The sequence below is a fragment of the Lactuca virosa genome, chromosome 7, assembly GCF_052849685.1.
Source record: "Lactuca virosa cultivar CGN04683 chromosome 7, Lactuca_virosa_CGN04683_v6, whole genome shotgun sequence".
NCBI classification, from domain to species: domain Eukaryota; kingdom Viridiplantae; phylum Streptophyta; class Magnoliopsida; order Asterales; family Asteraceae; genus Lactuca; species Lactuca virosa.
The window spans coordinates 283,214,313-283,236,725 of NC_136432.1; the positions used below are offsets into that span (position 1 = coordinate 283,214,313).

Sequence of the window (22,413 nt, forward strand, 5' to 3'; positions counted from 1 at the left end):
GTAAACGAAACAACTAGTACAAACCATATAATACTAATTCGAGACCAGTATCTAGTCAAATACTCAAATCCACCAAAGTTTGATCAAAAGTCAAAATGGAAAAAAAATTCAACGGTCAACGGCCAAGCGCGCCGCGACCTTCACATGACGCGTCGCGCCCACAAAATGAAAAAATAGTCGATAATGGAATCCAGAGGCGTGCCATGGCCATAATCAGTTGTGTCGTGCCCTGCATATTAAAAACCCTTTTTGTTAAGCTCTTAATACTTTCAACCAAAGGCTATAATAACTCTAAGATTTGAATCAGATAAAGGTCTTAATGGATAAAGTTTCCAACTTTATCCAGATCCATGGTTCAAACAAGTGAAATACCAAACCCTAACTCTAATGGAGTCCAAAACACCAACAAATCTATGTATGGCTCAAATGGAAGATCAAAACTCGCTTCTTCACACCACAATAAGTCCAGAAAATCACTCGAAACAACCTTTGGGGACTTGGAGTTTCCAACTCCATAGAAATGTAACAATAAGGGATCAAAAGAACTCATAAGGTAAGATCCATAAATCAAGAATAATAAAGATGAGAACTTGATGACTTACCAAGGTCCAAAAAGCAAGGAGAAGGTTAGATCTTCGTTAGAGATAGCTTTTATGCAATAAATTAAGCACTTTCTTCTTCAAGAACACACAAAAGCACCAAAAGAAGCTCAAAATCACAAAGGGAGGCTAGAGTTTTCAGAGAAAGAGAGAGACGATTATGGAGAATGAGGACTATTAAATGAGGAAACCATAAGAGTTAATGTCCTTAAATAGGGCCCAAAGCCCGAGAAATTAAGATTGGCCTAAACAGCTCAAAATCACCACAACATTAAAGAGATCCGTCGTGACGGACACACGTCGTCACACGCTGCACCTTGCAAAGATTCCACCCCCTTCCTTAATCCAAAATCATTAATTGGGAAAATAGAAACATATCGGAACCAGGTGTTACATATACGTAAATAAGCACACATAAATAAAATTATTGTATGTCAATCCTAGAATGTAAAACGTCGAAAATCCAAAAACAACTAAAAAATAATGTGTAATCTTCTTCCAAATATATTCATGAAAAATCAAACTTGAAATTTTTTTACATTTTAACCTTGTCGCATCCATATATTTATTCCAAATTTTAAACTTGTAGAAATCCAACATTTAATCACGTCATACAAATTCACCATATATTAACACCAACATTATATTAAAAAAACAAACATAAATAAATATAAAAAACAAACATAACTGAACAAACGTAAATGAACGAACATAAATGAACGTTAACAAACGAATGTTCACGAACATAAATGAACGAATAAGACCATTTTTCATGTTTGTTTGTTTAACCAAACAAACAAAAAATCTTGTTTATATTCGTTTGTTTATTAAATAAATAAACATTTTGCCGAATAGTTCACAAACTGTTGATGAATGTTTGATTCGTTTACAACCTTATCTACAGTGTTATATTCTCAAAAACGTGTCTTTTTGGTGCTATAATCAAATTACTATTTCCCTACAATAAGACAACCCTTTCATGAAAAACTTATTTTAATAAAATCAATTTATTTTGAGTCATGAAGAACGTAATTATATATATATATATATATATATATATATATATATATATATATATATATATATATATATATATATATATATATATATAGGAATGATCATTTGAGAACTTATATATTTCCGAGAACCCGAGAACTAAACGAGGACCGTTAGATCAAAATAATAGAAGGTTAAGATGTATAGTGACATTTTTGTAAATACTCAAACAAATAAAACACGGGGACATGGTAATAAAAGTTAAACTGGGACATTTTTGGAATTTCCCCAAATTAAATCCCTCATTCGTGTCAATCTCTCTTTCTTACCTTCATCTCGCCTCCTTGAAGACAGATGATTCCAGATCTCTGATATGTCTATGATCTCTCTCCGATGACTTAACTATCACCGTCTCATGTCGACATCACCACCGCCCTCCTATATCCACCGTATGTCGAAATCATTGACGATGTGTTTTCCTTCCTAGGTATATATGTAGACGACTCATACTACATCAGTCTACCACTTTCTCTATCGAAGATCTTCCACATCCAGCCACCCTCCCCTCTCTATCAACCATCAATAGTTCATCATTAATCATAGTGAAGGTAATTTTTTTCTGATCGATTGAATTTTCTAGTTTTTGTTTTGGTTCCTGTGATCCAAAACTGATAGCTAGGGAATATATGACGTTTCAAAGTTTTTAATCCTCTACCTCGCTTTCTGCATTCGGATCATCAGATGTTCATCCTTCAATTCATTCAAAATCTCTATTTCTTTTTTATTTTTTGATTTCCATTGGAGAAAAGGAATCAGATGCTATAATTTCATTTTCTTCAATCATATGAACATCACGTGAAATTTGAATCATTAAAATCCTTATTGCTTCCCTGTTTTTGTAGAAAGTGCGATGTTACTGTTATTGTAATCATAAATTATTCAAAAATGAAGTATCAGATGAGTAGCAATGGAAATCTTCGAATTTTGTTAGATTTTGATTCTAATCAAGTCTGTTATTCATCCTTCTCATTGTTTCATTGATCCGTGCACACAACCTGTTTGATAAAGTGTCACAGTTTTACTTCATTTAAGTTGTTGTCCCTAGAAGAGATGTATGATGTAATCCATTGTTTTGGCAGGTGTAACCCCTAAGATATTATGTTACAACCTAGAAGAGATCCTCCAACAGTGGGTGATGACGCCATCTCCCTTTTTTCTTACAAACGGGCTTTCTCCACTCCTTTCTTTCTTCACTCTCAATACAGTTGTTGGTGGCATTACATACAGAGCATATGTCAGGTAGATATTTTTACATATCTCACATGGTTTACTTTCATTTAGTATTTGGAAGAATTACTTTCTAAAAAGAGATTTTGTTTGCTTATCATATGTGACATGTTAGCCAAAAATTTGGGGAGATACTTTTTTGTGCAATCACTTCAGATGAACAAGTAAAGGGTTATGGTAAAAGACTGATGAATCATCTAAAGCAACATGCTCGAGATATGGATGGGCTTACTCATTTTGTCACATATGCAGACAAAAATGTTGTTGGTTATTTTAATAAACAGGTTAAGCATCTTTTACCTGTTTTTCATCATTTAGTGTTACTAATTAAAAGTTAAAACACCTTCTTATCCGTTTGTAATGCACTGTTTTTTTAAATATACTTTGTTTTTTCTTGTTAGGTTGTATCGAAACCGGGACCCACCGTGAAGAGGATCTCGGTGCTCAGTATACTTCACAATAATGGTGTGAATCTCGTATCGGTATTTTTAACTTCAGTTCTTACCTCTTTCATCTACTTATACATATTCTAACTATATAATTTTACCCTTTTAATCTGCCAAATATTTCCATAATGCCATTATTCATGTTGCACCCTTCTTTATTCACATATCATGTTAATTTTTGCAACTCGGTTATGGTTTTTATGAGTTTATGTTTGTTATGTACAAATGGAAAATGAAAATTACATGATACTGAAGTTTGATAATCGGAAAAAAGCCTATTTCATCCCCGAATAACTAGCAATGAATGTAAAAAATATTTTCACTAGATTTATTTTGTAAAATTTAGAAACCGAGATGTTTACTAGATTGTTTGATTTATTAAGTTAAAACAATGAATCGGTTGTTTGAGTCACTGATCCGTGCACACAACCAGTTTGACTAAATCTAGCTGCAGCAAGAAGTGCAAGGATAAAGCATGCCAAGCTCAATATATTAAACCAAATCCAGGTAAAAGAAACCTTTTACTGCAGTTTTTTGGAATCTTATGAACCCGACCTATGAGAATTTAATAATTTATATTATGATATTTGGGTGGATATCTCCATATGTGATTTGGCATAATAATTTAGTAATTAATTGGAAGCAAGACTATAAATATGTAGTGATTCACATGTAAATCACAAGTGAATCACATATGAATTACATGTGATTCACATGTAAATCACACGCAATTCACATATGAATCACATGTGATTCACATTAAATCACAGGTAATTCACATATGAATCACATGTGATTCACATGTAAATCACATATGAATCACATGTGATTCACATGTAAATCACGAGTGAAACACATATGAATTACATGTGATTCACATGTAATTCACATATGAATTAAATGTGATTCACATGTAATGCACATATATATCACATGTGATACACATGTAAATCACGAGTGAAACACATATGAATTACATGTGATTCACATGTAATTCACATATGAATAACATGTGATTCACATGTAAATCACATGTAATTCACATATGAATAACATGTGATTCACATGTAAATCACATATGAATTACATGTGATTCACATGTAAATTACAAGTAAATCGCATATGAAATACGTCTATATGCACAAGTGCATTTTTTGTGAGTGTTCTTCGCTATTTTTTTTTAAATTTTCTGGTGAATTTCATATTTGAATATTAAAATATACATTCGCATGTGAATATCATATTATATAATCACATGTGAATCTTACATGATATATGCATATATATATATATATATATATATATATATATATATATATATATATATATATATATATATATTTATGGGTATTCTTGCATTAATCAATTTTTTTTTATTTTATTGTAGATTTGGAAGAATTTGTGGAAAAATATTGAAGATGTGAAAAGTGATAAATTGAAGAAAATATGTAAATATTCACACGAATACATGAAAACGCTTTAAAATTTTGTAGCATTTTTTATTTTTTATATTTAACTTTGTATCGAATAAAATACTTGTATAATTGTGTTTAAAGATTAGTAATAAAAATGAGTTTTTTTTTTTATGATTTAGTTATAATTATTATAGTATAAAAATATGCATATATACACTTGAAAAAATATGTATATATACACCTAAAATGTTGATTTTTTTTAGTTAAAAAAATTATAGTTTTTTTTTTAAATACTCCAGATTTTTTTTTAATTTACTGTTTCAAAAACATTGCAGTTTTTATTTTATTTTTTTTAAGTAAAAATTTTCAAGTTTTTTTTTAAATTCATGTTTTCTAAAAAAATTTAAAAAATCTGCATTTTTTTAAAAAAACGAAAATTATTATTTTTTAAAAAAAATCTGAAAATTAAATTAATTATGTTAACTTTTAAATATTTTTATTAATATTTCTAATAACACAAAAATTAAACATTAAATGAGATAGGTAAGATACGATCATACCCTTAATGAGTTAATTTTGATCTAACGTTCCACCTTTAGTTCTCGGGTTCTCGGGAAACTATGAGTTTTCAACCGATTTCACCCCTATATATATATATATATATATATATATATATATATATATATATATATATATATATTAAATCTAAGAAGTTAGCAATAGTAACGTTTATGTCTTTAGATTTTGCCATAAATGTTTAGTGAATTTGACACTTTTAGTCCTTAAAGTCAAAACTTTTATATTTTTGTGCTTTTAGGGTTTCACCACAAATCTTTAGTAACTTTGACACTTTTGGTCATTGCAGTGAAAAGTTTTATATTTTTGTGTTTTTGCCACAAATCTTTAATGAATTTGACACTTTTCGTCATTGTAGTCAAAACTTTTACATTTTGACATAAAAAACACAAAAAATCTCCTTTAGAATTTTGCCACCAATATTTTTTCTCAACTTTGGCAACTTTCACATTATTGCCACAATGTTTTTGGATTTTCTCTACGAGTGTCCCTTATTTTGGTTGTTGTACACTTTTGACATTTAATTTTAGGGGTTGTCGACTTTATCTCCTATTTGTGGTGATTTACACTTTTAGCACATATTTTTTAAAGTTTGCCGATTTTCCCCATATTAATCCAAAAGCGACGTAGCCGCGAGTTCTTTGCTAGTTATCAAGGAAAATTCATCAAGATCTTAGAGTGTTTTGATGGCATACCCTTTGACTAATTCATTTTGTTCATAGTGATTTTCAACTTTGTTGAGGATAAGGGTGTGATTGTGTGTACATGGGTTGAACATACGTAGGATGGGCAACGAGTCGCTGAAAAGCGACGAGGGGGATATGGAAGGGAAGGAGGGTAAGATGTGATTATGGGCCCTACATGATTAAATCAATAACACTACTAGAAAAAAGGGCATTACCGACAGAATTTTAGCGACAGAAAAATCCGTCGGAAAATAGAGACGGAATACCGACGGATTTCCGACAAATTAAGAAAACTTAATTATATGGATTTTAGTGACGGTTTTCCGACGGTTTAGCAACACAATATATTTCGTTGGTAATCCGTTACAACTTACCGACGCTTTACCAACGGAAAATCAACAATTTTTCATTCCGAAATTTGTTGGTAAAATTGGATTTTCTTTTTTATTTTATAAATAATAGGGGCAACTTGGTAAATAGATGAATGTTAAAGGGTGAGTTTCGCTGAACAAATTTGAATTAAAAAAACGCGTCTACCGATTGTGCCCTACTCCCACTTCCCCTCTTCTCTTTGTACTTCACACGATACCTCTTGCTTCTCCCGCTGCATCTCCGATCTGCAACCAGTCGGCCAATGCCTCCGCCATCACCGCTGGCAGCAAATCTCTCAAGCTCCTCCAAAGTCGTCGATGCAGCATACCTTCTCCCTCCCACAGTCGGTCCGACCTGGAACCCACCGCCCCAAATAAAATCGCTCCCTTGTCTCTCTCTGTGAACGGCGACCGGTATCACCTCGCTCTCTTGCCGTCGCCACCACTTTCGAAGTCGCTGCTGTGCTGGTGGACCTTACCATTGGATCCGATTTCAGTTTAGGTAAAAAAACTGTTAACTTATTTTTTCTATTACATCGATTGAGTTTTAGGTTTATATTTGAAACTTTCTCGATGCCGATCGTTAAAGGTTTCTAACGAGTTCAGTGAAATATTGTTTATTTCAGACGAGGTTTCTTCTTATTTTTATTGTAAATATATCCCGTTTTTCTTGATCTAGCACGATCGCTTCCTGTGTTTCATGAACCTATTCGTTGACTGAAACCTGAATATACATTCACACACCTTTCCATTTGCTTAGCGACTTAATATAATACTTGTATGTTTAGATTTGTGTTCATCAATTGTATTTGAATATCCATAAACTTTATATTTATAGGATTTGGTTTCTTTTTTCAAGTTTTATACAAATTAAAATAGCATTTTGTTTGCTAAAATCACTATTTGTTACTTAGTAGGCACACAAGGTTAGGCTTGGAATATATAAGGTTCAATTGTTGTTTGGTACAAGGCACACAACTTGAAAATGCTTTTACATGTTTGCAATGCTATAAGTTTGGTTACCTGCGTCTCATGTTCATCATTGTTTGTCACACAACCTACAGGAGAAGCTCTTATAGCTGAATGCCATTAGGACTCTTGGTTTACCTCTTGAGACTTGAGAGTAGGCCAATGTCTTTATAAATGTCTCTTCTGGCTTCCTGATTTACATCTTTGAGAGCCATTAACCTGAGGTGCTAAATAGTCATTGGTTTTTCTTTGCATTCTGCTTAAAACAAACTGTGATCATTCAATAATGCGGACACATGGTGCCTGCCTCAAATGTTCAACAATATGGATGGTCTTCTGCTGCTCCCTTTACTTCTAAGAGAAAAAGGATAACTATTGAAGATCAGAGGGCGTTGTTGGAATCCTTTGTCAACAAGTACGTGTCTTTTCATTTGCTATTATTTTTTTGTTGTTAGGCTAGTTACTAAGGGTCTCTACTTTTAATTTTTAGGCAATACTGAATGTCTAGTGGTTAATAATGAAAAACCTTGTTGAACAATGTCGAAATTTGTATATGGACGATTAACACCTCTGTTTCACATAATTCTATGAAAGACTTTTGACCTTATAAAGTTCAATGTTTTTCCCAAAAATTTGGATGACACAAGTGATCAAAAAGCTTATCATGATAAAATAAACAGAAGTTGCAAGTTCAACGCTTTCCTTGTAGACTATCAACTCCTGTGGTTAGATTCATGACTATTGCTATATGCAATCCTTGTGGAAATAGAAGCTGCAAGTTTTTTTCATCCAAAATATACTCAAAATATTCAATAAAACTACCCCAATTGATCATACTTTGGACATGAATTAAGTTTTCAACTCTGTTTCTTGATGGGTTCTTCTTGCTTGTTCCCATTTTCATCTCCTCTGTTTTCTTTAAGTATGGAAAATTATACACAGAGAGCCATGGGTTTATCTTTTCTTTTCCTTCAGTTTCAATATTATTTCTATTTCTTCATTGGTTTTACCTGCTATCAATAACTCCACAGAAAATGTCTTTTTATTTTTATTTTTAATTTCCCGCAAAACTCATCATCATTATCATCATACTCGGTTTTTGTATGCAGTCTAACCTCGTTTATTATCATTCTTGACCTTAACTTTCATCGTCTTGTATTGAATTTCAGAAAGTAGTAATGAAGGTTGAAGTACACGGTGATAAACAGAAAAGGAAGGCTTTAGGTTAATATTTTGTTTGCTTTGTTTTCATTTCAGTTAAACAAGATTGACTAAACTTTCTGAAAACTTTTTACAGGGATCGAGTCGTTAGCTATGGACATGAAAGAAAAGAAATCGTGTCGTTGATAAAGACATATGACTTTTTAATGATGTTAATGTCCTAGATCTCGAGAAAATGATTAATGATTTGGAATGTTGCTGAGACTACTTAAGTATATTATTATTATTTTTATAACATTATACTTTCATTTCTTTCTATTTCAATATTCTACTTTCAATTAATTTTATTATATTATCAAATTCAAAGGCATTGTCCTTTGAAAATTTTACTCAATTGTAGCTTTGTTTTTAAATGAACAAATCAATTAAAGTATGTTACTATTTCTTGCATCGATCCTTTTCTTTATCAACTATATTTTTATTTTTTTTACAATTTATTGGTTGTAGGTGTCTTCAGTTACTGAGCATGTTAGTGCACAAGACACAGGAGCAAAAGCAGCAGACTTCGATGATGATGATGGTGGAGGTTTGGTGAGTCCATATAATTCTAATTTATTTATTTAATTATTTTTTGCAGAGTGACCCGGAATTTGATTTGGACATCAAAGAGGATGTGGGAGAAGAGTGCTCCGACGATGCAAGGGTGAAGCATATTTATGTTGACAAGTATAACATTCTTTTTATTTATTTATTTATTTATTTATCTCTTTCATTGTATATAACTATAAGTTGTCAAAAATATGCATCATTATTCATTTTTCATATTCATATTATTACCTAATGAAAAAAGTATATAATTGAATAACAAATCAATTTATTATGTGAACAAAACAAACCATCTAAAGATATCTAAACAAGTTTGCCATGCAAAGAAGAAATGACCAGGGGCAAAATTGTCATTCTCTTAATAGGGAAAGTGCTGGCTATGTGTATCTACGATTTGAGAGTGTGGAGGCAGCCTCACGAGCTCAACAGGCAATGCATAAAAGATGGTTTGCCTGCAGATTGATTTCAGCCATTTTCTTGGTATTATTGTTATTATTATTATCATCATCATCATCATCATCATCATCATTATTCTTTAACTTTAACAAAATTGTATTATTGTAGGGGCTAATTATTAGATCCTCAGGGGCAGGACATACATTTACTAAAGCTATTTCATCTTTTAACTAGGTAACGTTTTATTTCTACCCAAACTACCCTCCGATTAAGCCTTCTAAATTAGTGGTTTTGTAGAAACCTGTTATTCTTGCTCTTTCCAACCCAAGATCATAATCTGAATGTACTGTTGAACAAGCTTATAACTGGAGTGAGGTTTGACTTTTATACTACCAAATTTGACCCAAAGTTTATACCCTTAATAATCATATAACTCTTGTTTTGTTTATTTTTATTTGCAAATGGGAGTCTTAATAATCCGGACAGGGCTTTGATCTTTTTCCAGAAGCGGATCCAGTTGAGGAGAATGGTCCCATTCCCATTTTCTTGGCATGTGATTCATCTTAAATCTTGTTTTGCAGGTATGTTATTTTCCAACATGACTGATTCTTTATTATCCATAAAATTGTTTTACTTTGTTGCTTCTTTTTCTTTGTGTAATTATCCATAAAATTGTTTCATTATATTCATGGTCACATTATATTCATGGTATGATTGACGATTCTTTTTTGTATAGGCTAGTTATTTGGGATACAGGTACAAGTTAGCTACAATTAGTTTCTTGGTTTATTTAGTGTTTTTTTTTTTTTGGAAATTTTCATGTTAATTAAACATATGGTCATTTGTATGTTGTGGATTATCCGTCATTTAATTCAGTGAATTTGTTTGTGGATAACTTGCAATATGCATATATGTGTATGATTAATGTGGTGTGTATATTAGGATTTCATATTTTGCAAAAGTTTGCAAACATGTTATCATTGTATATGAATCGCCAAATATGTTTAGCAATTTTGATTAGGTTTTTCTAAATTTGTTTGTTTTATTATGTTTTTTTGTTTATTTAATATAGTAAAAAGTGCGAATTTTCATATAATTTTTTTTTTAAAATAAAATCACTATTAGCGACGGTTTAGTGACGGAAATCCGTCAGTAAAAATGTTGTATAATCCGTCGGTAATCTGTTACTTAACTATTCCGTCGGTAGTCTGTTATGCATTCCGTCGGTAATCCGTTGCAAAACTATTTCTGTCGGTGATCGGTTACTAATTACTGACAGGAAATTCCGTCGCTAAAAATTTGGTGTAGCTGTCGGAAATCTGTTATAAAAAATTAGCGACAAGAATATACCGACGGATTTTGGTCTGTTGCAGTTCCGTCGGTAAAGCCTATTAGCGACGGATTACCGACGGTTTTGGCCGTCGGTAATGCTCTTTTTTGTAGTAGTGATAAATATAATTCATCGGTCAATATAAAACTAAGGGTAAAATTGGCATTGTTACATGGAGTGAACAAATTAAAATTGCCGCATCTAATTTAAAAATGTACTTTTTATGGACAATAAAGGCTAAAAAAATCTCTTTGAAGGAGCATATCTATAAGATCAACAAAACAAAAGTCATATAAACATATAAATTATAGCTATTTAAGTTGGAAACGAGATGCAAGTGATAAGATAAGAAAGAGTCTTTTTAGAGTGATAAATCTTCTTGTATGCATATCAAGAAAAAGTTAAAAAGAGGAGTTACATATGGTTTAATCTAGTTGATTCTCTATAATCATATAATCATATTGAACTTTCAATTACTTTATACTTGTGAATTCTTTTAATAAATTATTAAGTAATTCGCTTGATGAATGCGAGAAGTTTTCTTTGCTCATTTTGTTCGTAGCGTTTTTTTATTCCTTATTGATAGGAAACAAATATGGTATTAGTTTTGATGATCTTTGTCGGATGGGATCGACTTATGTACCCCCCTCCCCCAAGTGAAAAAAAGAGGGTAAGTGGAGTATATTTACGTGTGTATTAATTATGCGTCAAGGGCGGAAGTAAAGTACGACTCTTGTCGGATTTGTCATGTCATTATAAATATAAAATAACATGAGTAGGATTAACTATTTTTGCCAAAAGAAAAGCAAAGAGAAAAGTGTTAGGATGGTTTTGTCATATCATACATGCATGTTGTATACAATATGAAATACTGTTGTATAGTTTTAGACGCATAATTGGTTATTGTCATTATTTCTCACCTATCCCATTAAATTAGTGCCTACTAAAATCCCTTGTTGAAAATAACCGACATCCGAATAAACCGACCGATCGGAGATCGGTTCAGGTATATCGGGTTTTGGGTATGAAAATTCAGGTATTCGGTTAACCCGAAATAAATTTAGTTCGGGTATTGGGTATGCTTATAAATTTTCAGGTATACCCGAATACCCGATAATTTTTTAAGTTTTTTGTTTTTTAAACGGCAAGAAGATGACGGGTTTCAAAATAGTTATATTAAATCATTTAGCAATCATGCAACTTTAACTATTTCTTGAATCATATAGTAGTAAGCATGTCCATGTGTAATGTTTTGGAAATTGTTGGCCGAAGACTACATACTGTTTAGTTCATTCATTCCAAGAAGCCACTTTTAATTAATTCATTCGTCGAATGTTAGTAATGTTCGTATGTTTTGTTACCTTTACAATGATAGCAATCAACAGTAGATTCCAATTAAGATATATCTTTAATCAGTTCATTCCAAGATTTTTTTTAATTGTTTTTATTTATATTGTTATGTTCATTTTACAACGTAAAAGTTGATTGCGGTTTTCTGCAGATTTAGATATTATCTAAAAAATATTTTGGCAATATGGTCTTCTTTACAATGTTAGTATTGTATAAAAAAACATGTTTTACATGTGACCATATGATTTTTTTTTTATAAAATATAAATTTTACAATTTTTTTGGGTAATACTCGAAATACCCGAACCCGACCTAATACCCGAATTACCCATACCCGATTACCTGAATTTCAATACAGTTCGGTTATAAGTTATTTTTTTATTAGAAAATACTCGAACTATTACAGACCCGAAAGTTATACCCGATCTACACCCCATGTATTTTAAGCCATCAACATAGCATTAAAAAAGACTATATCATGGTTCTTAAGCCTTTTGTTGTTCTTTTCGGGTCTTGCTCAGTTGACATTGTTTTATATCTCCTTATGTAATACATGTATTTAAAATCAATCATTGTCATATCTAATGTTTGTGTTCACTTAACCATACTCAAAGTGTAAGCTTTCAATCATAGCTAACAATAATATTTGTAATCTCCAAAAGTATGTTTCCAACCAAATATCAATCATACACATGTAACGAATAACTTCGAGTTATGAGTTATGAGTTATGAATTATTTATCATTCATGTGTTTTGTTAGACTCGTAAACAAACACAAATCTTACTTGATGGGTGAAATAAAGCAACGGAAAATAACAAGAGCAAAAAGGGGGTTTCATCGTATATATATAGAGGTGGTTGTTTCAAGTTTTCTTGAATGTTTTGTATAATATAATTATACTGTTTCAAGATTCCTTATTTGTGTTCTCTAAATCATAACCCAATTTTTGCAATTTGCTTGTGTTGTATCTTTATGTAGAGGTGGTAAAAAGACGGGTTGGATACAAGCAAATAGCAATATAGGAGAAAGTAAACAAACAAATGATGCATATGTAAAGATAACCAATAGAGCAATAAGACAGAAAGTAACAAACAATATAAGCAACATATAAGAAATAACACACGGATAATTTCATAATTATAAGACAGAAAATGATGAAATATATATATAGGAAGGAGCACACGAGAAAGAAATGTTTTTATAAAAGCAAGAAAAGAGCTATTTGTCATGATTCTCATTTCTCTCGTTCATAGGAAAACCTAATATATAGGAATAGATATAATACGTATTTGTGCATAGTCTAAAAAATTGTTATTATTAACTGTATAAATTGATACAAAAAACAAAAATAGCCAAAATTTTAAATCATTTTCTACAAAATAACCAAAAATTAAAAAAAAAATCAGTTTTGGCAACGATGTTGCAGATGAGGGAAAGGCGCCTGCGATTTCATTAAATTAACTACGATTTCAAGCGAAATATAATTTTTTTTTGAACTTGTATATTTGCTCCTGGCACTGCGATTTCTTCCCTCCTCATCTACGATTTCATCTAATCTTTTTTCTTTTTACAAGTCTTTATTGCATAAAGGATTATGCTCTAGGAGACTCTAATATAGAAACAGTTTAAGTGTTCTAAGAGACAAAATCACAAATGAAACAACTATCTGCAATTATACAAGTCGTTAACGCACAAAAAGGATCGGTTAAAATTGGAAATTTCTTTATGTATGTCTATTTTATAAAAGATATATTAAGAAATATCTCTAGTTTTGTCTTTTTCATCTTTAAGAAACATCCCAATAAAAATCATTCATATCAAAAGATTATTTTAATGACGAAAACCACATAAAATAACAAATTACGTTTGCAGTATAAATATGATGTCTTTTCTAATTTAAAAAATGAAAAACAAAAGATTATTTAAGATAGAAAAATGAGGTGGACACCCCTAAAATGCCACGATTATCAAGAAAAAAGAAAAGACAAATTAAAAACGAACACGTGTGCCGTGTTTTGTTGCGACTTTGTTCTACGTTTTCCTTAAGCGCGTTGTGTTGTGAGCTATGGTCGTAAGTTATCCGCCGACCATATAAACGTAATACCTTTCTCTCCGAATTCATCGCCCGCTTTCTCTATATATACACACAAAACCTTTCTTCAAACTTCATCATCCGCATTCAACAACACCTCCTTAAACTACCACAAATCAAACAACCTTTCTCCGATCTTCAATCATAATCACTTGGATTTTAAATTTTAATCGTTAGAAGCAGAATCATGAGCCACTTCGATCAAAACGAGATTCCTGGTGAGTTTTCTAAGTAGCAGAAGAAGTTGATTGTAATAATTGTATGCAGTTTGTTTTTTTGTTAGTTGAGGTTAATTAACAGTATTTGAATGATGACCATGCAGTTGCCTATCCTCCTGCACCACAAGGAGCATCGTACGTGATGGCACCACCGCCGGTAGGGTATCCGACGAAAGACGGCGGTGCTACCAAATCGGAAAATCAGGTTCCCGTTCAAACTCAGAGCAGAGGAGATGGCTTCTGGAAAGGATGGTAAGTGTTTATAGTTTATTATCCTTATTTTTATGTATTTTAAAGGGTTTAAATAACACTTAATTATAGTTTTTTTACACCAAAAATCCATATACTTGTGTTAATTATTTCATTAATTAACACTTATATTATCTTTTGACTTGATTACAGTTGTGCTGCACTTTGTTGCTGTTGCGTGTTGGATGCTTGTTTCTAGAGAAGTAAAGATGATGATGATGATGATTTTTGACGAGTGATGATTTTTTTAGATATTTGTTTGTTAATAATAATATCAGTTGAATAATAAAATACATATATTATAGTAGATGATGTGTGTAATAGTTTTTTTCTCTTTTTATATGTATACAGAATACAGATTGATCATTTTCCTTTATTCTCATATTATACACTCTATGTTTATATTAAAAGAAAAAAGAATCAGATTCATTGCCACTCTTTATGTTCAATTATTGTTCGTTAGCTTTCGTTTATTTTTTTTTTTCAAATAAAGTGTCATATCGTGAAGACTTTTGGTTTTGATGATATTTTTTAAATAACAAGTTAATTTTGATTAATCCAACCCTTAACTGTATTAAGTATAAATCACTTTACTTTTCTTTGCAAAATGAAAAAAGTGTCATGATTCTCATTCCATAACTAATCTATGTTAGGATAAAGAAACAATAACACGTAACAAACATAATTAAAGGTGCAAAGAAAATAACGTTCGGTCTATACTATCTGAATGATCGGCTAAGCCATGGATAAACTATAGAGATGACTTTTTATTAGACGTAGATAATTAAAGAACAACCATCATACACGCACTTTCTGCTTGGGGTTACAAATGTATAAAGATATCTATTTATAAATACAAGTTGAACTAAAAAATTACTTGTGGGCTAAACCTAAAAAAATGTCATCGAGTGAACGGGCTTTCTAGACCATGGATGTAAACTAGCACCACAGACATATCCTGCAAACCTTCTACTCGAGCACCACAGACCTCACCAACTACCACTACACTAACAACAATGAGGTTTAAAAAAATATCAAATTGCACAACTCAATATATTTATGAACATTAATATATTTAAAGTTAAAATTAATATATTTGGACATTACTCAACGCATTGGTCCTTCCAATTCGGTTAATTATAACTTTTAACACAGCCAAAAATGGCATTTTTTTAAGGACCAACAGCGAGAATTGGCTTATACTATATTTAATCACTGAACTCTTTGATTTTTTCCTAACACTTTTGGTTTTATTTATACTAGATCATGAAAACAAAACAGTATTTTCAGACTTAAGGGAAAAATGTCCGTGGTTCATTGATTTTTGGGGCTGTGCCCACTTATGGTGCACATCAACGTAAAAACCTACACCCAATTAAGCCTACGCTCATACGCCACCATTCGGATAATTCTGCATTTAATTCTAGTTAATATTAAGCAGGGGTAGAGAAAGAAAGATTGGGTTCGTAATATTCAGAAAAAAGACACCAAATTAATTTTGGAAAAATTAAATATATACCTTTTGTTTGTACCATCTTTTAGTTTCTATTCTTTCTCATTGATATTGAGAGAAAGAATCACGTGTCGTTATTTTGTATGAGTAAGAAGATCGATAGGAACAAATTAAAGGTATCCATGATATTTATTTTTTCTTAATTTTATTAGTATTTGTAAAACGAGTAAAAGACACAAACGATTCCCAACTTGAACAGTTTATTCAATATAAACCAGTTCGATCATACATCAACTTACAACTGAAATCTCTCTACATTCACACTCACACTCAGATGATTATATAAACCTCAAGACAACTACAGAAGATGAATCTTTCATATCTACCTAACTCTATATTGAGAAAACACTAATACTGAAAGAGAATGAGAGAGTTATCTACAGATTACAAGTCGATGATATGAATAAAGAGAACAATATTACACGTTAAATACATCGGGGCAAACCGATCCATGGAGCAACCCAAGATTGACCCAAGATCCGCGTGACAACCCGAAGACTCCTTCCCTACATAGAAACTTACACAACACACCGAATAGAAATATAAAGTATACAAATACTTACCACTTTAAGAATTAATGTTAGGTTTGAATATGAGTATATATTTCAACACCCCCCCCCCCCCCCACAAACCAATCATTAATTCAGAAATAAAATTATTATTTTTTAAAAACATCAATAAGACCAAGACGATTAGAAATATACTCATGATGACCAATACCCAGAGATTTAGTCAAAATATTTGCATTTTGATTTAGTGAACCAATTTTATTTATTCTAAAAACACCATTTTCAATTTTTTCACGAATAAAATGTAGGTCAATTTCAAAATGTTTAGTTTTTTCATGAAACACAGGATTTAAAGCCAACTTAATGGCAAATTCATTATCACAAAAAACATTCACAGGAGTTAAACCTGTTATCCCAAAATCAAATAACAACTTTAAAATCCATATTACTTCACATGCCACAGAACCAAGTGCTCTATATTCAGACTCAGTTGAAGAACGAGAAACAATACTTTGTTTCTTGCTTTTCCAAGACACAAGAGAATCTCCAAAATATACCAGAAAACCAGTAACTGATCTACGACTAAACAAACATTTAGCCCAATCAGCATCCACAAAAGCAACAAGATTTAAAGAACTATTTTTTGTTATATGAATACCTTTTCCTGGACTATCCTTCAGATATCTTAAAATTCTGAATGCAACATTTAAATGTGACTTGTATGGCTTATGCATATATTGACTTAAGATTTGAACAGCATATGATATGTCAGGACGAGTCATAGTTAAATAGATTAATTTTCCAATTAACTTTTGAAACTCAGTTATATTAACTACATAATCAGAACTATCCAAATCAGATTCCCTTTTAAGAACTAAATTTGTTTCAAGAGGAGTTCTAACAGGTTTACAAGCAAGCATTCCAAACTCATTTAATAATTCCAAGCAATATTTTTTTTGGTTAAGACAAATTCCTTTATCAGTTTTAATAACCTCAATTCCCAAAAAATACTTTAATTCCCCTAAATCTTTTATAAAAAACTGTGATTTTAAAAAATTCTTGACCTTTTCCAATTCAACATTACAATTTCCAGTGACAATAATATCATCAACATAAACTAACAAAATCACAACAGTATCTTCATGATTTCTAACAAACACAGAATAATCATTCATGATTTGTTTAAAACCAAAAATTGAAAGAGAATGACACAATTTTTCATTCCACTTCCTGGGAGCTTGTTTAAGACCATAAAGTGACTTTATTAATCTACAAACTCTGATATCACCCTTGGAATGATATCCTTCAGGAAGTTCCATATAAACATTCTCAGATAAATCACCATATAAGAAAGCATTGTTAATGTCAAGTTGATATAAAGGCCAAGAATGATGAATAGCTAAAGACAAAACTATTCTAACATAAACCATTTTAGCCACATGAGAAAATGTCTCCTCATAGTCAATACCCTCACGTTGACTGTAACCTTTTGCTACAAGTCTAGCTTTAAATCTTTCTATCTCACCATTAGACTTATATTTGATTTTATAAATCCAACGAAAACCTATAGCTTTTCTTCCTTTAGGAAGATCAGTAATTTCCCAAGTATTATTTCTATAAAGAGCCTCCATTTCCTCATTCATTGCTTTTACCCAATTTGGATCTAAAGCAGCCTCACTATAAGTTTTTGGTTCAACTATTTTATTAAGATTTGAAACAAAACAATAGTTTTCATTATTAAGAGAAGAGTAATTAACTGATCGTTCAATTCCATACTTATGTTTTCCTTCCACAACATAGTCACGAAATCTAGCTGGCATATGTACAACACGACCAGACCTAGTAGCCCTAGTATACTGACCATTAGAAGGATCTGTATTATATTGACTACTTTCCTCAGTCAATGTAGAAGAACTAGGAAAAATCTCATCAGATGAAGGCACATGTGCCTCTCCAATCTGGTTGCTGACATTAAGGGAACTAGTCTCATCCAAGTATTGGTCTGCACTAGCACCATCCAACTGATGGACATCTCTCAAATTACCTATACTAGATTTATCAAGTAAAGGACTAGAATACAATGACTCATCATAGGAAAAAGGATCACTAGAACACAAGGGAACATTGGATTTATTAGTCACAGATGAAGACTTCAGCTTGAAAGGAAATACACATTCATAAAACTTTACATCCCTGGAAACAAAAATAAGATTTGAATCAAGACTAAGAACTCTATATCCCTTTTTATCAGAAGAATATCCAAGAAATATACATTTATCAGCTCTTTTAGAAAACTTATCCATATTATTTAATCTTGTTGCAAAACACAAACATCCAAAAACTCTAAGTTTATCAAAAGTTGGAGAAGACTTATAAACAAGTTCATAAGGTGAAGCACCATTTAAAACAGATGTAGGTGTCCTATTAATTAAAAAAACAGAAGTTAAGACAGCTTCTCCCCAGTATTTTACAGGTAAGCCAGACTGAAAGATTAAAGATCTAGCAACATTTAAAATATGTCTGTGTTTTCTCTCCACAACTTCATTTTGTTGTGGAGTATGAACACATGAAGTTTGATGTAAAATTCCTTTAGACTCAAACAATTGTCTCATCTTATGATTTAAAAACTCAGTTCCATTATCTGACCTAACAGTCTTAACTTTAACTTCAAACTGATTAAAAAGAATGTTAAAAAACACAGAAACAAAATCAAAAACTTCATCCTTAGACCTTAACAAATAAATCCAAGTAGCTCTAGTATAATCATCCACAATAGTCAAAAAATACCTAAATCCTTCTCTAGTGGTCACTCTATAAGGGCCCCATACATCTAGATGAATCAATTCACCAAGACTAGATGTAACATGTTGACTAACAGAAAATGACTCTCTGGTTTGTTTAGCTTTATGACACACATCACAAGGAGGAAGAGTATCATTTCCAAAATTAAGTTTATGCTTTAGAGACCCTAAAGCTTGATCAAAAGGATGACCAAGCCTATTATGCCATGTAAGTTTAGAAACACAACAAACAGATGAGGAATGATGAATTCCAAGAGAATTACCTGAATGCACACTATTCATATAATAGAGACCTCCAGATTCTTTACCATTCCCCACCATCTCCTTGGATTGTAAACCCTGAATTTTACAACTATGCTCATTAAAAATGACCTCACAATTACTGTCTTTACAGACTTTGTGGACAGACAACAAGTTTACATTAAAGTCTGGAACAGCAAAGACATCAAACAAGGTTAAGGAATTAGATATGTTCATATTACCAATCTTCTCAATCTTAGCAGAAGTACCATTAGGATGACTCACAAGAAGATTCAATTTAGACACATCAACAATATTATGAAGAAGAGATTCAGAAGCAATCATATGTTGATTGGCTCCTGAATCAACAATCCACTTTTGACAATCAAAAGAAGAATTGAAAGCTTGAAACAAGCAAGTACCTGCCATGTTAGCACTAGTAGATGCTTCCTCATCAGCTTGCTTATCATTTATTAGTTGTAAAAACTTGATGTATTGTTCCTTAGTAAGCTGACAAAACTCAGAATCTCCAACAGAATTCGTTGAGACAGAAGAATTAGAATTCCCAGATGAAGTTGTAACAGAATTAATGGAAAAGGTTTTTTGACTACTAGACTCATTTCTTTACTTAAAATCTTTTGGATGTCCTATTAACTTGTAACATTTTTCAATTGAATGTCCTTTAATCCCACAATTTTTGCACTGAACAACTTGATTTTCATTTTTATTAAAATTGTTTGAGTTGAATCTATTGTTAAACCTACTATTAAAAGCAGTAGTCTGAGACTTAGAAGACAATTGAGATGACTGAACAGAAACAAAGAGCCATTTCTTTGAAGAGACTCTTCTTTAGACAATATAGAAAAAGCAGTTTTGACATTAGGTAAAGGTTCCATGAGTAGAATATGACTCTTGACTTGACTATATGAATCATCAAGACCACTAAGAAACTGCATAAGCTTCATAAGATTAGAATGATCCTTGAGCTTAATAGCAGCTTCACATGTACACTCAGAGAGACTAGTAAGACCATCAAATTCCTTCCAAAGAGAGTTAAGCTTATTAAAGTAGTCTGAAAGAGAAATTACATTTTGCTTAAGAGTATTAATCTGTTGATGAATATTAAAAACAACAGACCCATCAGACTTGTTATAGGTGTCAAAAAGATTTTTTCCAAATGTCCTCAGCTACATCAGAATAAGCTTGAATCTGATAAATGGAATCAGAAATAGATGACATAAGCCAAGAACAAACAACAACATTGGCCCTATCCCATTTAGATTGTTTTGATTCATCAACACTAGTCTTTTTACAAGTTCCATCAACAAATCCAAGTTTATTTCTGACCCTAAGGGCTCTAGACATAGAACTTCTCCACAATCTAAAATTCTCATTACCAGTTAACTTTATTGTAACAATAGTAGTAACAGCATTATCAGAAGGATGGACAAAAAGAGCATCATCAAAATTAACTTGATCATCCTTTCCACTTCCACTAGGAGGATCCGTGGAACCAGCCATATAGACAAGTTAAACACAAACAAAACCAAGTAATCAACAACTAATCAAGCAAGGAAAGATTCAGTAAACAAAAAACAGACTCATGTATTGACTTAAAGTTCAGATGGTCACCACGTTTGTCGGGGCCCAAGACAATCAATACAGAGTAAAAAACAAACAAGAACAGAGCCAAACAACAATAACTGGTGTACACAAGACAACCAGGATCTCCCAATCACAAGATAAGAAAAGAGATAAGGAACAAGAAACCCCTCACAGTGCTATTAAGATGAAGCAACGAAGGATCGACTCTATTTGTCCGTTCTCTACTTAGGGTTTATCGGTGATAAAATCCGACCCCTAGAGAGTTATTTCAGACAAACAGATTAATCGACCGAAGTTTAGCCGACTCTAGTTTAACAGATGTTCAAGTAGCAAGCGATCAACACAAGCACCAGATGAAGCGGTCCTGCAAGAAACCACGACAAAAAACTCACAGTACCAGTATCGTAACAGCAAATACAAGTTCCGATATAAAAAATACGGAGAAAACCCTAAATCGAAACGATCAACTAAAACAAAACAGTTTAAGTAAAGGATCCAGAGATTTACAAAACCTTTAGATCGAACATAAACTGTAACGAACAAAACATGACAAGAAAGGAGTTAGAAACAACCTTTTATGACGTCGTTTGAAGACAAAAACCCTCCGATGAACACCAACGAAGAAAACGACAGAGCCTCAAGCTCTGATACCATGTAAAACGAGTAAAAGACACAAACGATTCCCAACTTGAACAGTTTATTCACTATAAACCAGTTCGATCATACATCAACTTACAACTGAAATCTCTCTACATTCACACTCACACTCAGATGATTATATAAACCTCAAGACAACTACAGAAGATGAATCTTTCATATCTACCTAACTCTATATTGAGAAAACCCTAATACTGAAAGAGAATGAGAGAGTTATCTACAGATTACAAGTCGATGATATGAATAAAGAGAACAATATTACATGTTAAATACATCGGGGCAAACCGATCCATGGAGCAACCCAAGATTGATCTAAGATCCGTGTGACAACCCGAAGACTC

The 22,413-nt window shown here is 31.8% G+C and overlaps 1 protein-coding gene and 1 long non-coding RNA gene across 3 annotated transcripts; both read left to right on the forward strand.

The window, feature by feature from the left end:
* Window positions 1-6,546: 6,546 nt before the first annotated feature.
* On the forward strand, window positions 6,547-10,403 carry LOC145125945 (uncharacterized). Of its 2 annotated transcripts, XR_013716226.1 has the most exons (8): window positions 6,547-6,878; window positions 7,441-7,760; window positions 8,515-8,569; window positions 8,643-8,778; window positions 9,014-9,232; window positions 9,478-9,592; window positions 9,677-10,089; window positions 10,245-10,403. It is a non-coding gene; the product is annotated as an uncharacterized LOC145125945 (long non-coding RNA). The 2 variants fall into 2 exon arrangements; XR_013716225.1 differs by having other exon boundaries at window positions 9,677-10,403.
* Window positions 10,404-14,323: 3,920 nt separating this feature from the next.
* LOC145123797 (protein CYSTEINE-RICH TRANSMEMBRANE MODULE 4-like) lies at window positions 14,324-15,123 on the forward strand. The gene is made up of 3 exons (XM_079059003.1): window positions 14,324-14,498; window positions 14,603-14,750; window positions 14,901-15,123. Exons 1-3 carry the CDS (start codon window positions 14,468-14,470, stop codon window positions 14,944-14,946), a joined length of 225 nt encoding a protein of 74 aa, XP_078915129.1. The 5' UTR covers window positions 14,324-14,467; the 3' UTR covers window positions 14,947-15,123.
* The last annotated feature ends 7,290 nt before the right edge of the window (window positions 15,124-22,413 follow it).

Bases quoted from the DNA above. Each gene is read 5' to 3' on its own strand.
- LOC145123797 (XM_079059003.1), top strand. From the start codon at position 14,468: ATGAGCCACTTCGATCAAAACGAGATTCCTG. The intron at 14,499-14,602 runs GTGAGTTTTCTA...ATGACCATGCAG, and splicing joins CGATCAAAACGAGATTCCTG to TTGCCTATCCTCCTGCACCA. The intron at 14,751-14,900 runs GTAAGTGTTTAT...ACTTGATTACAG, and splicing joins GATGGCTTCTGGAAAGGATG to TTGTGCTGCACTTTGTTGCT.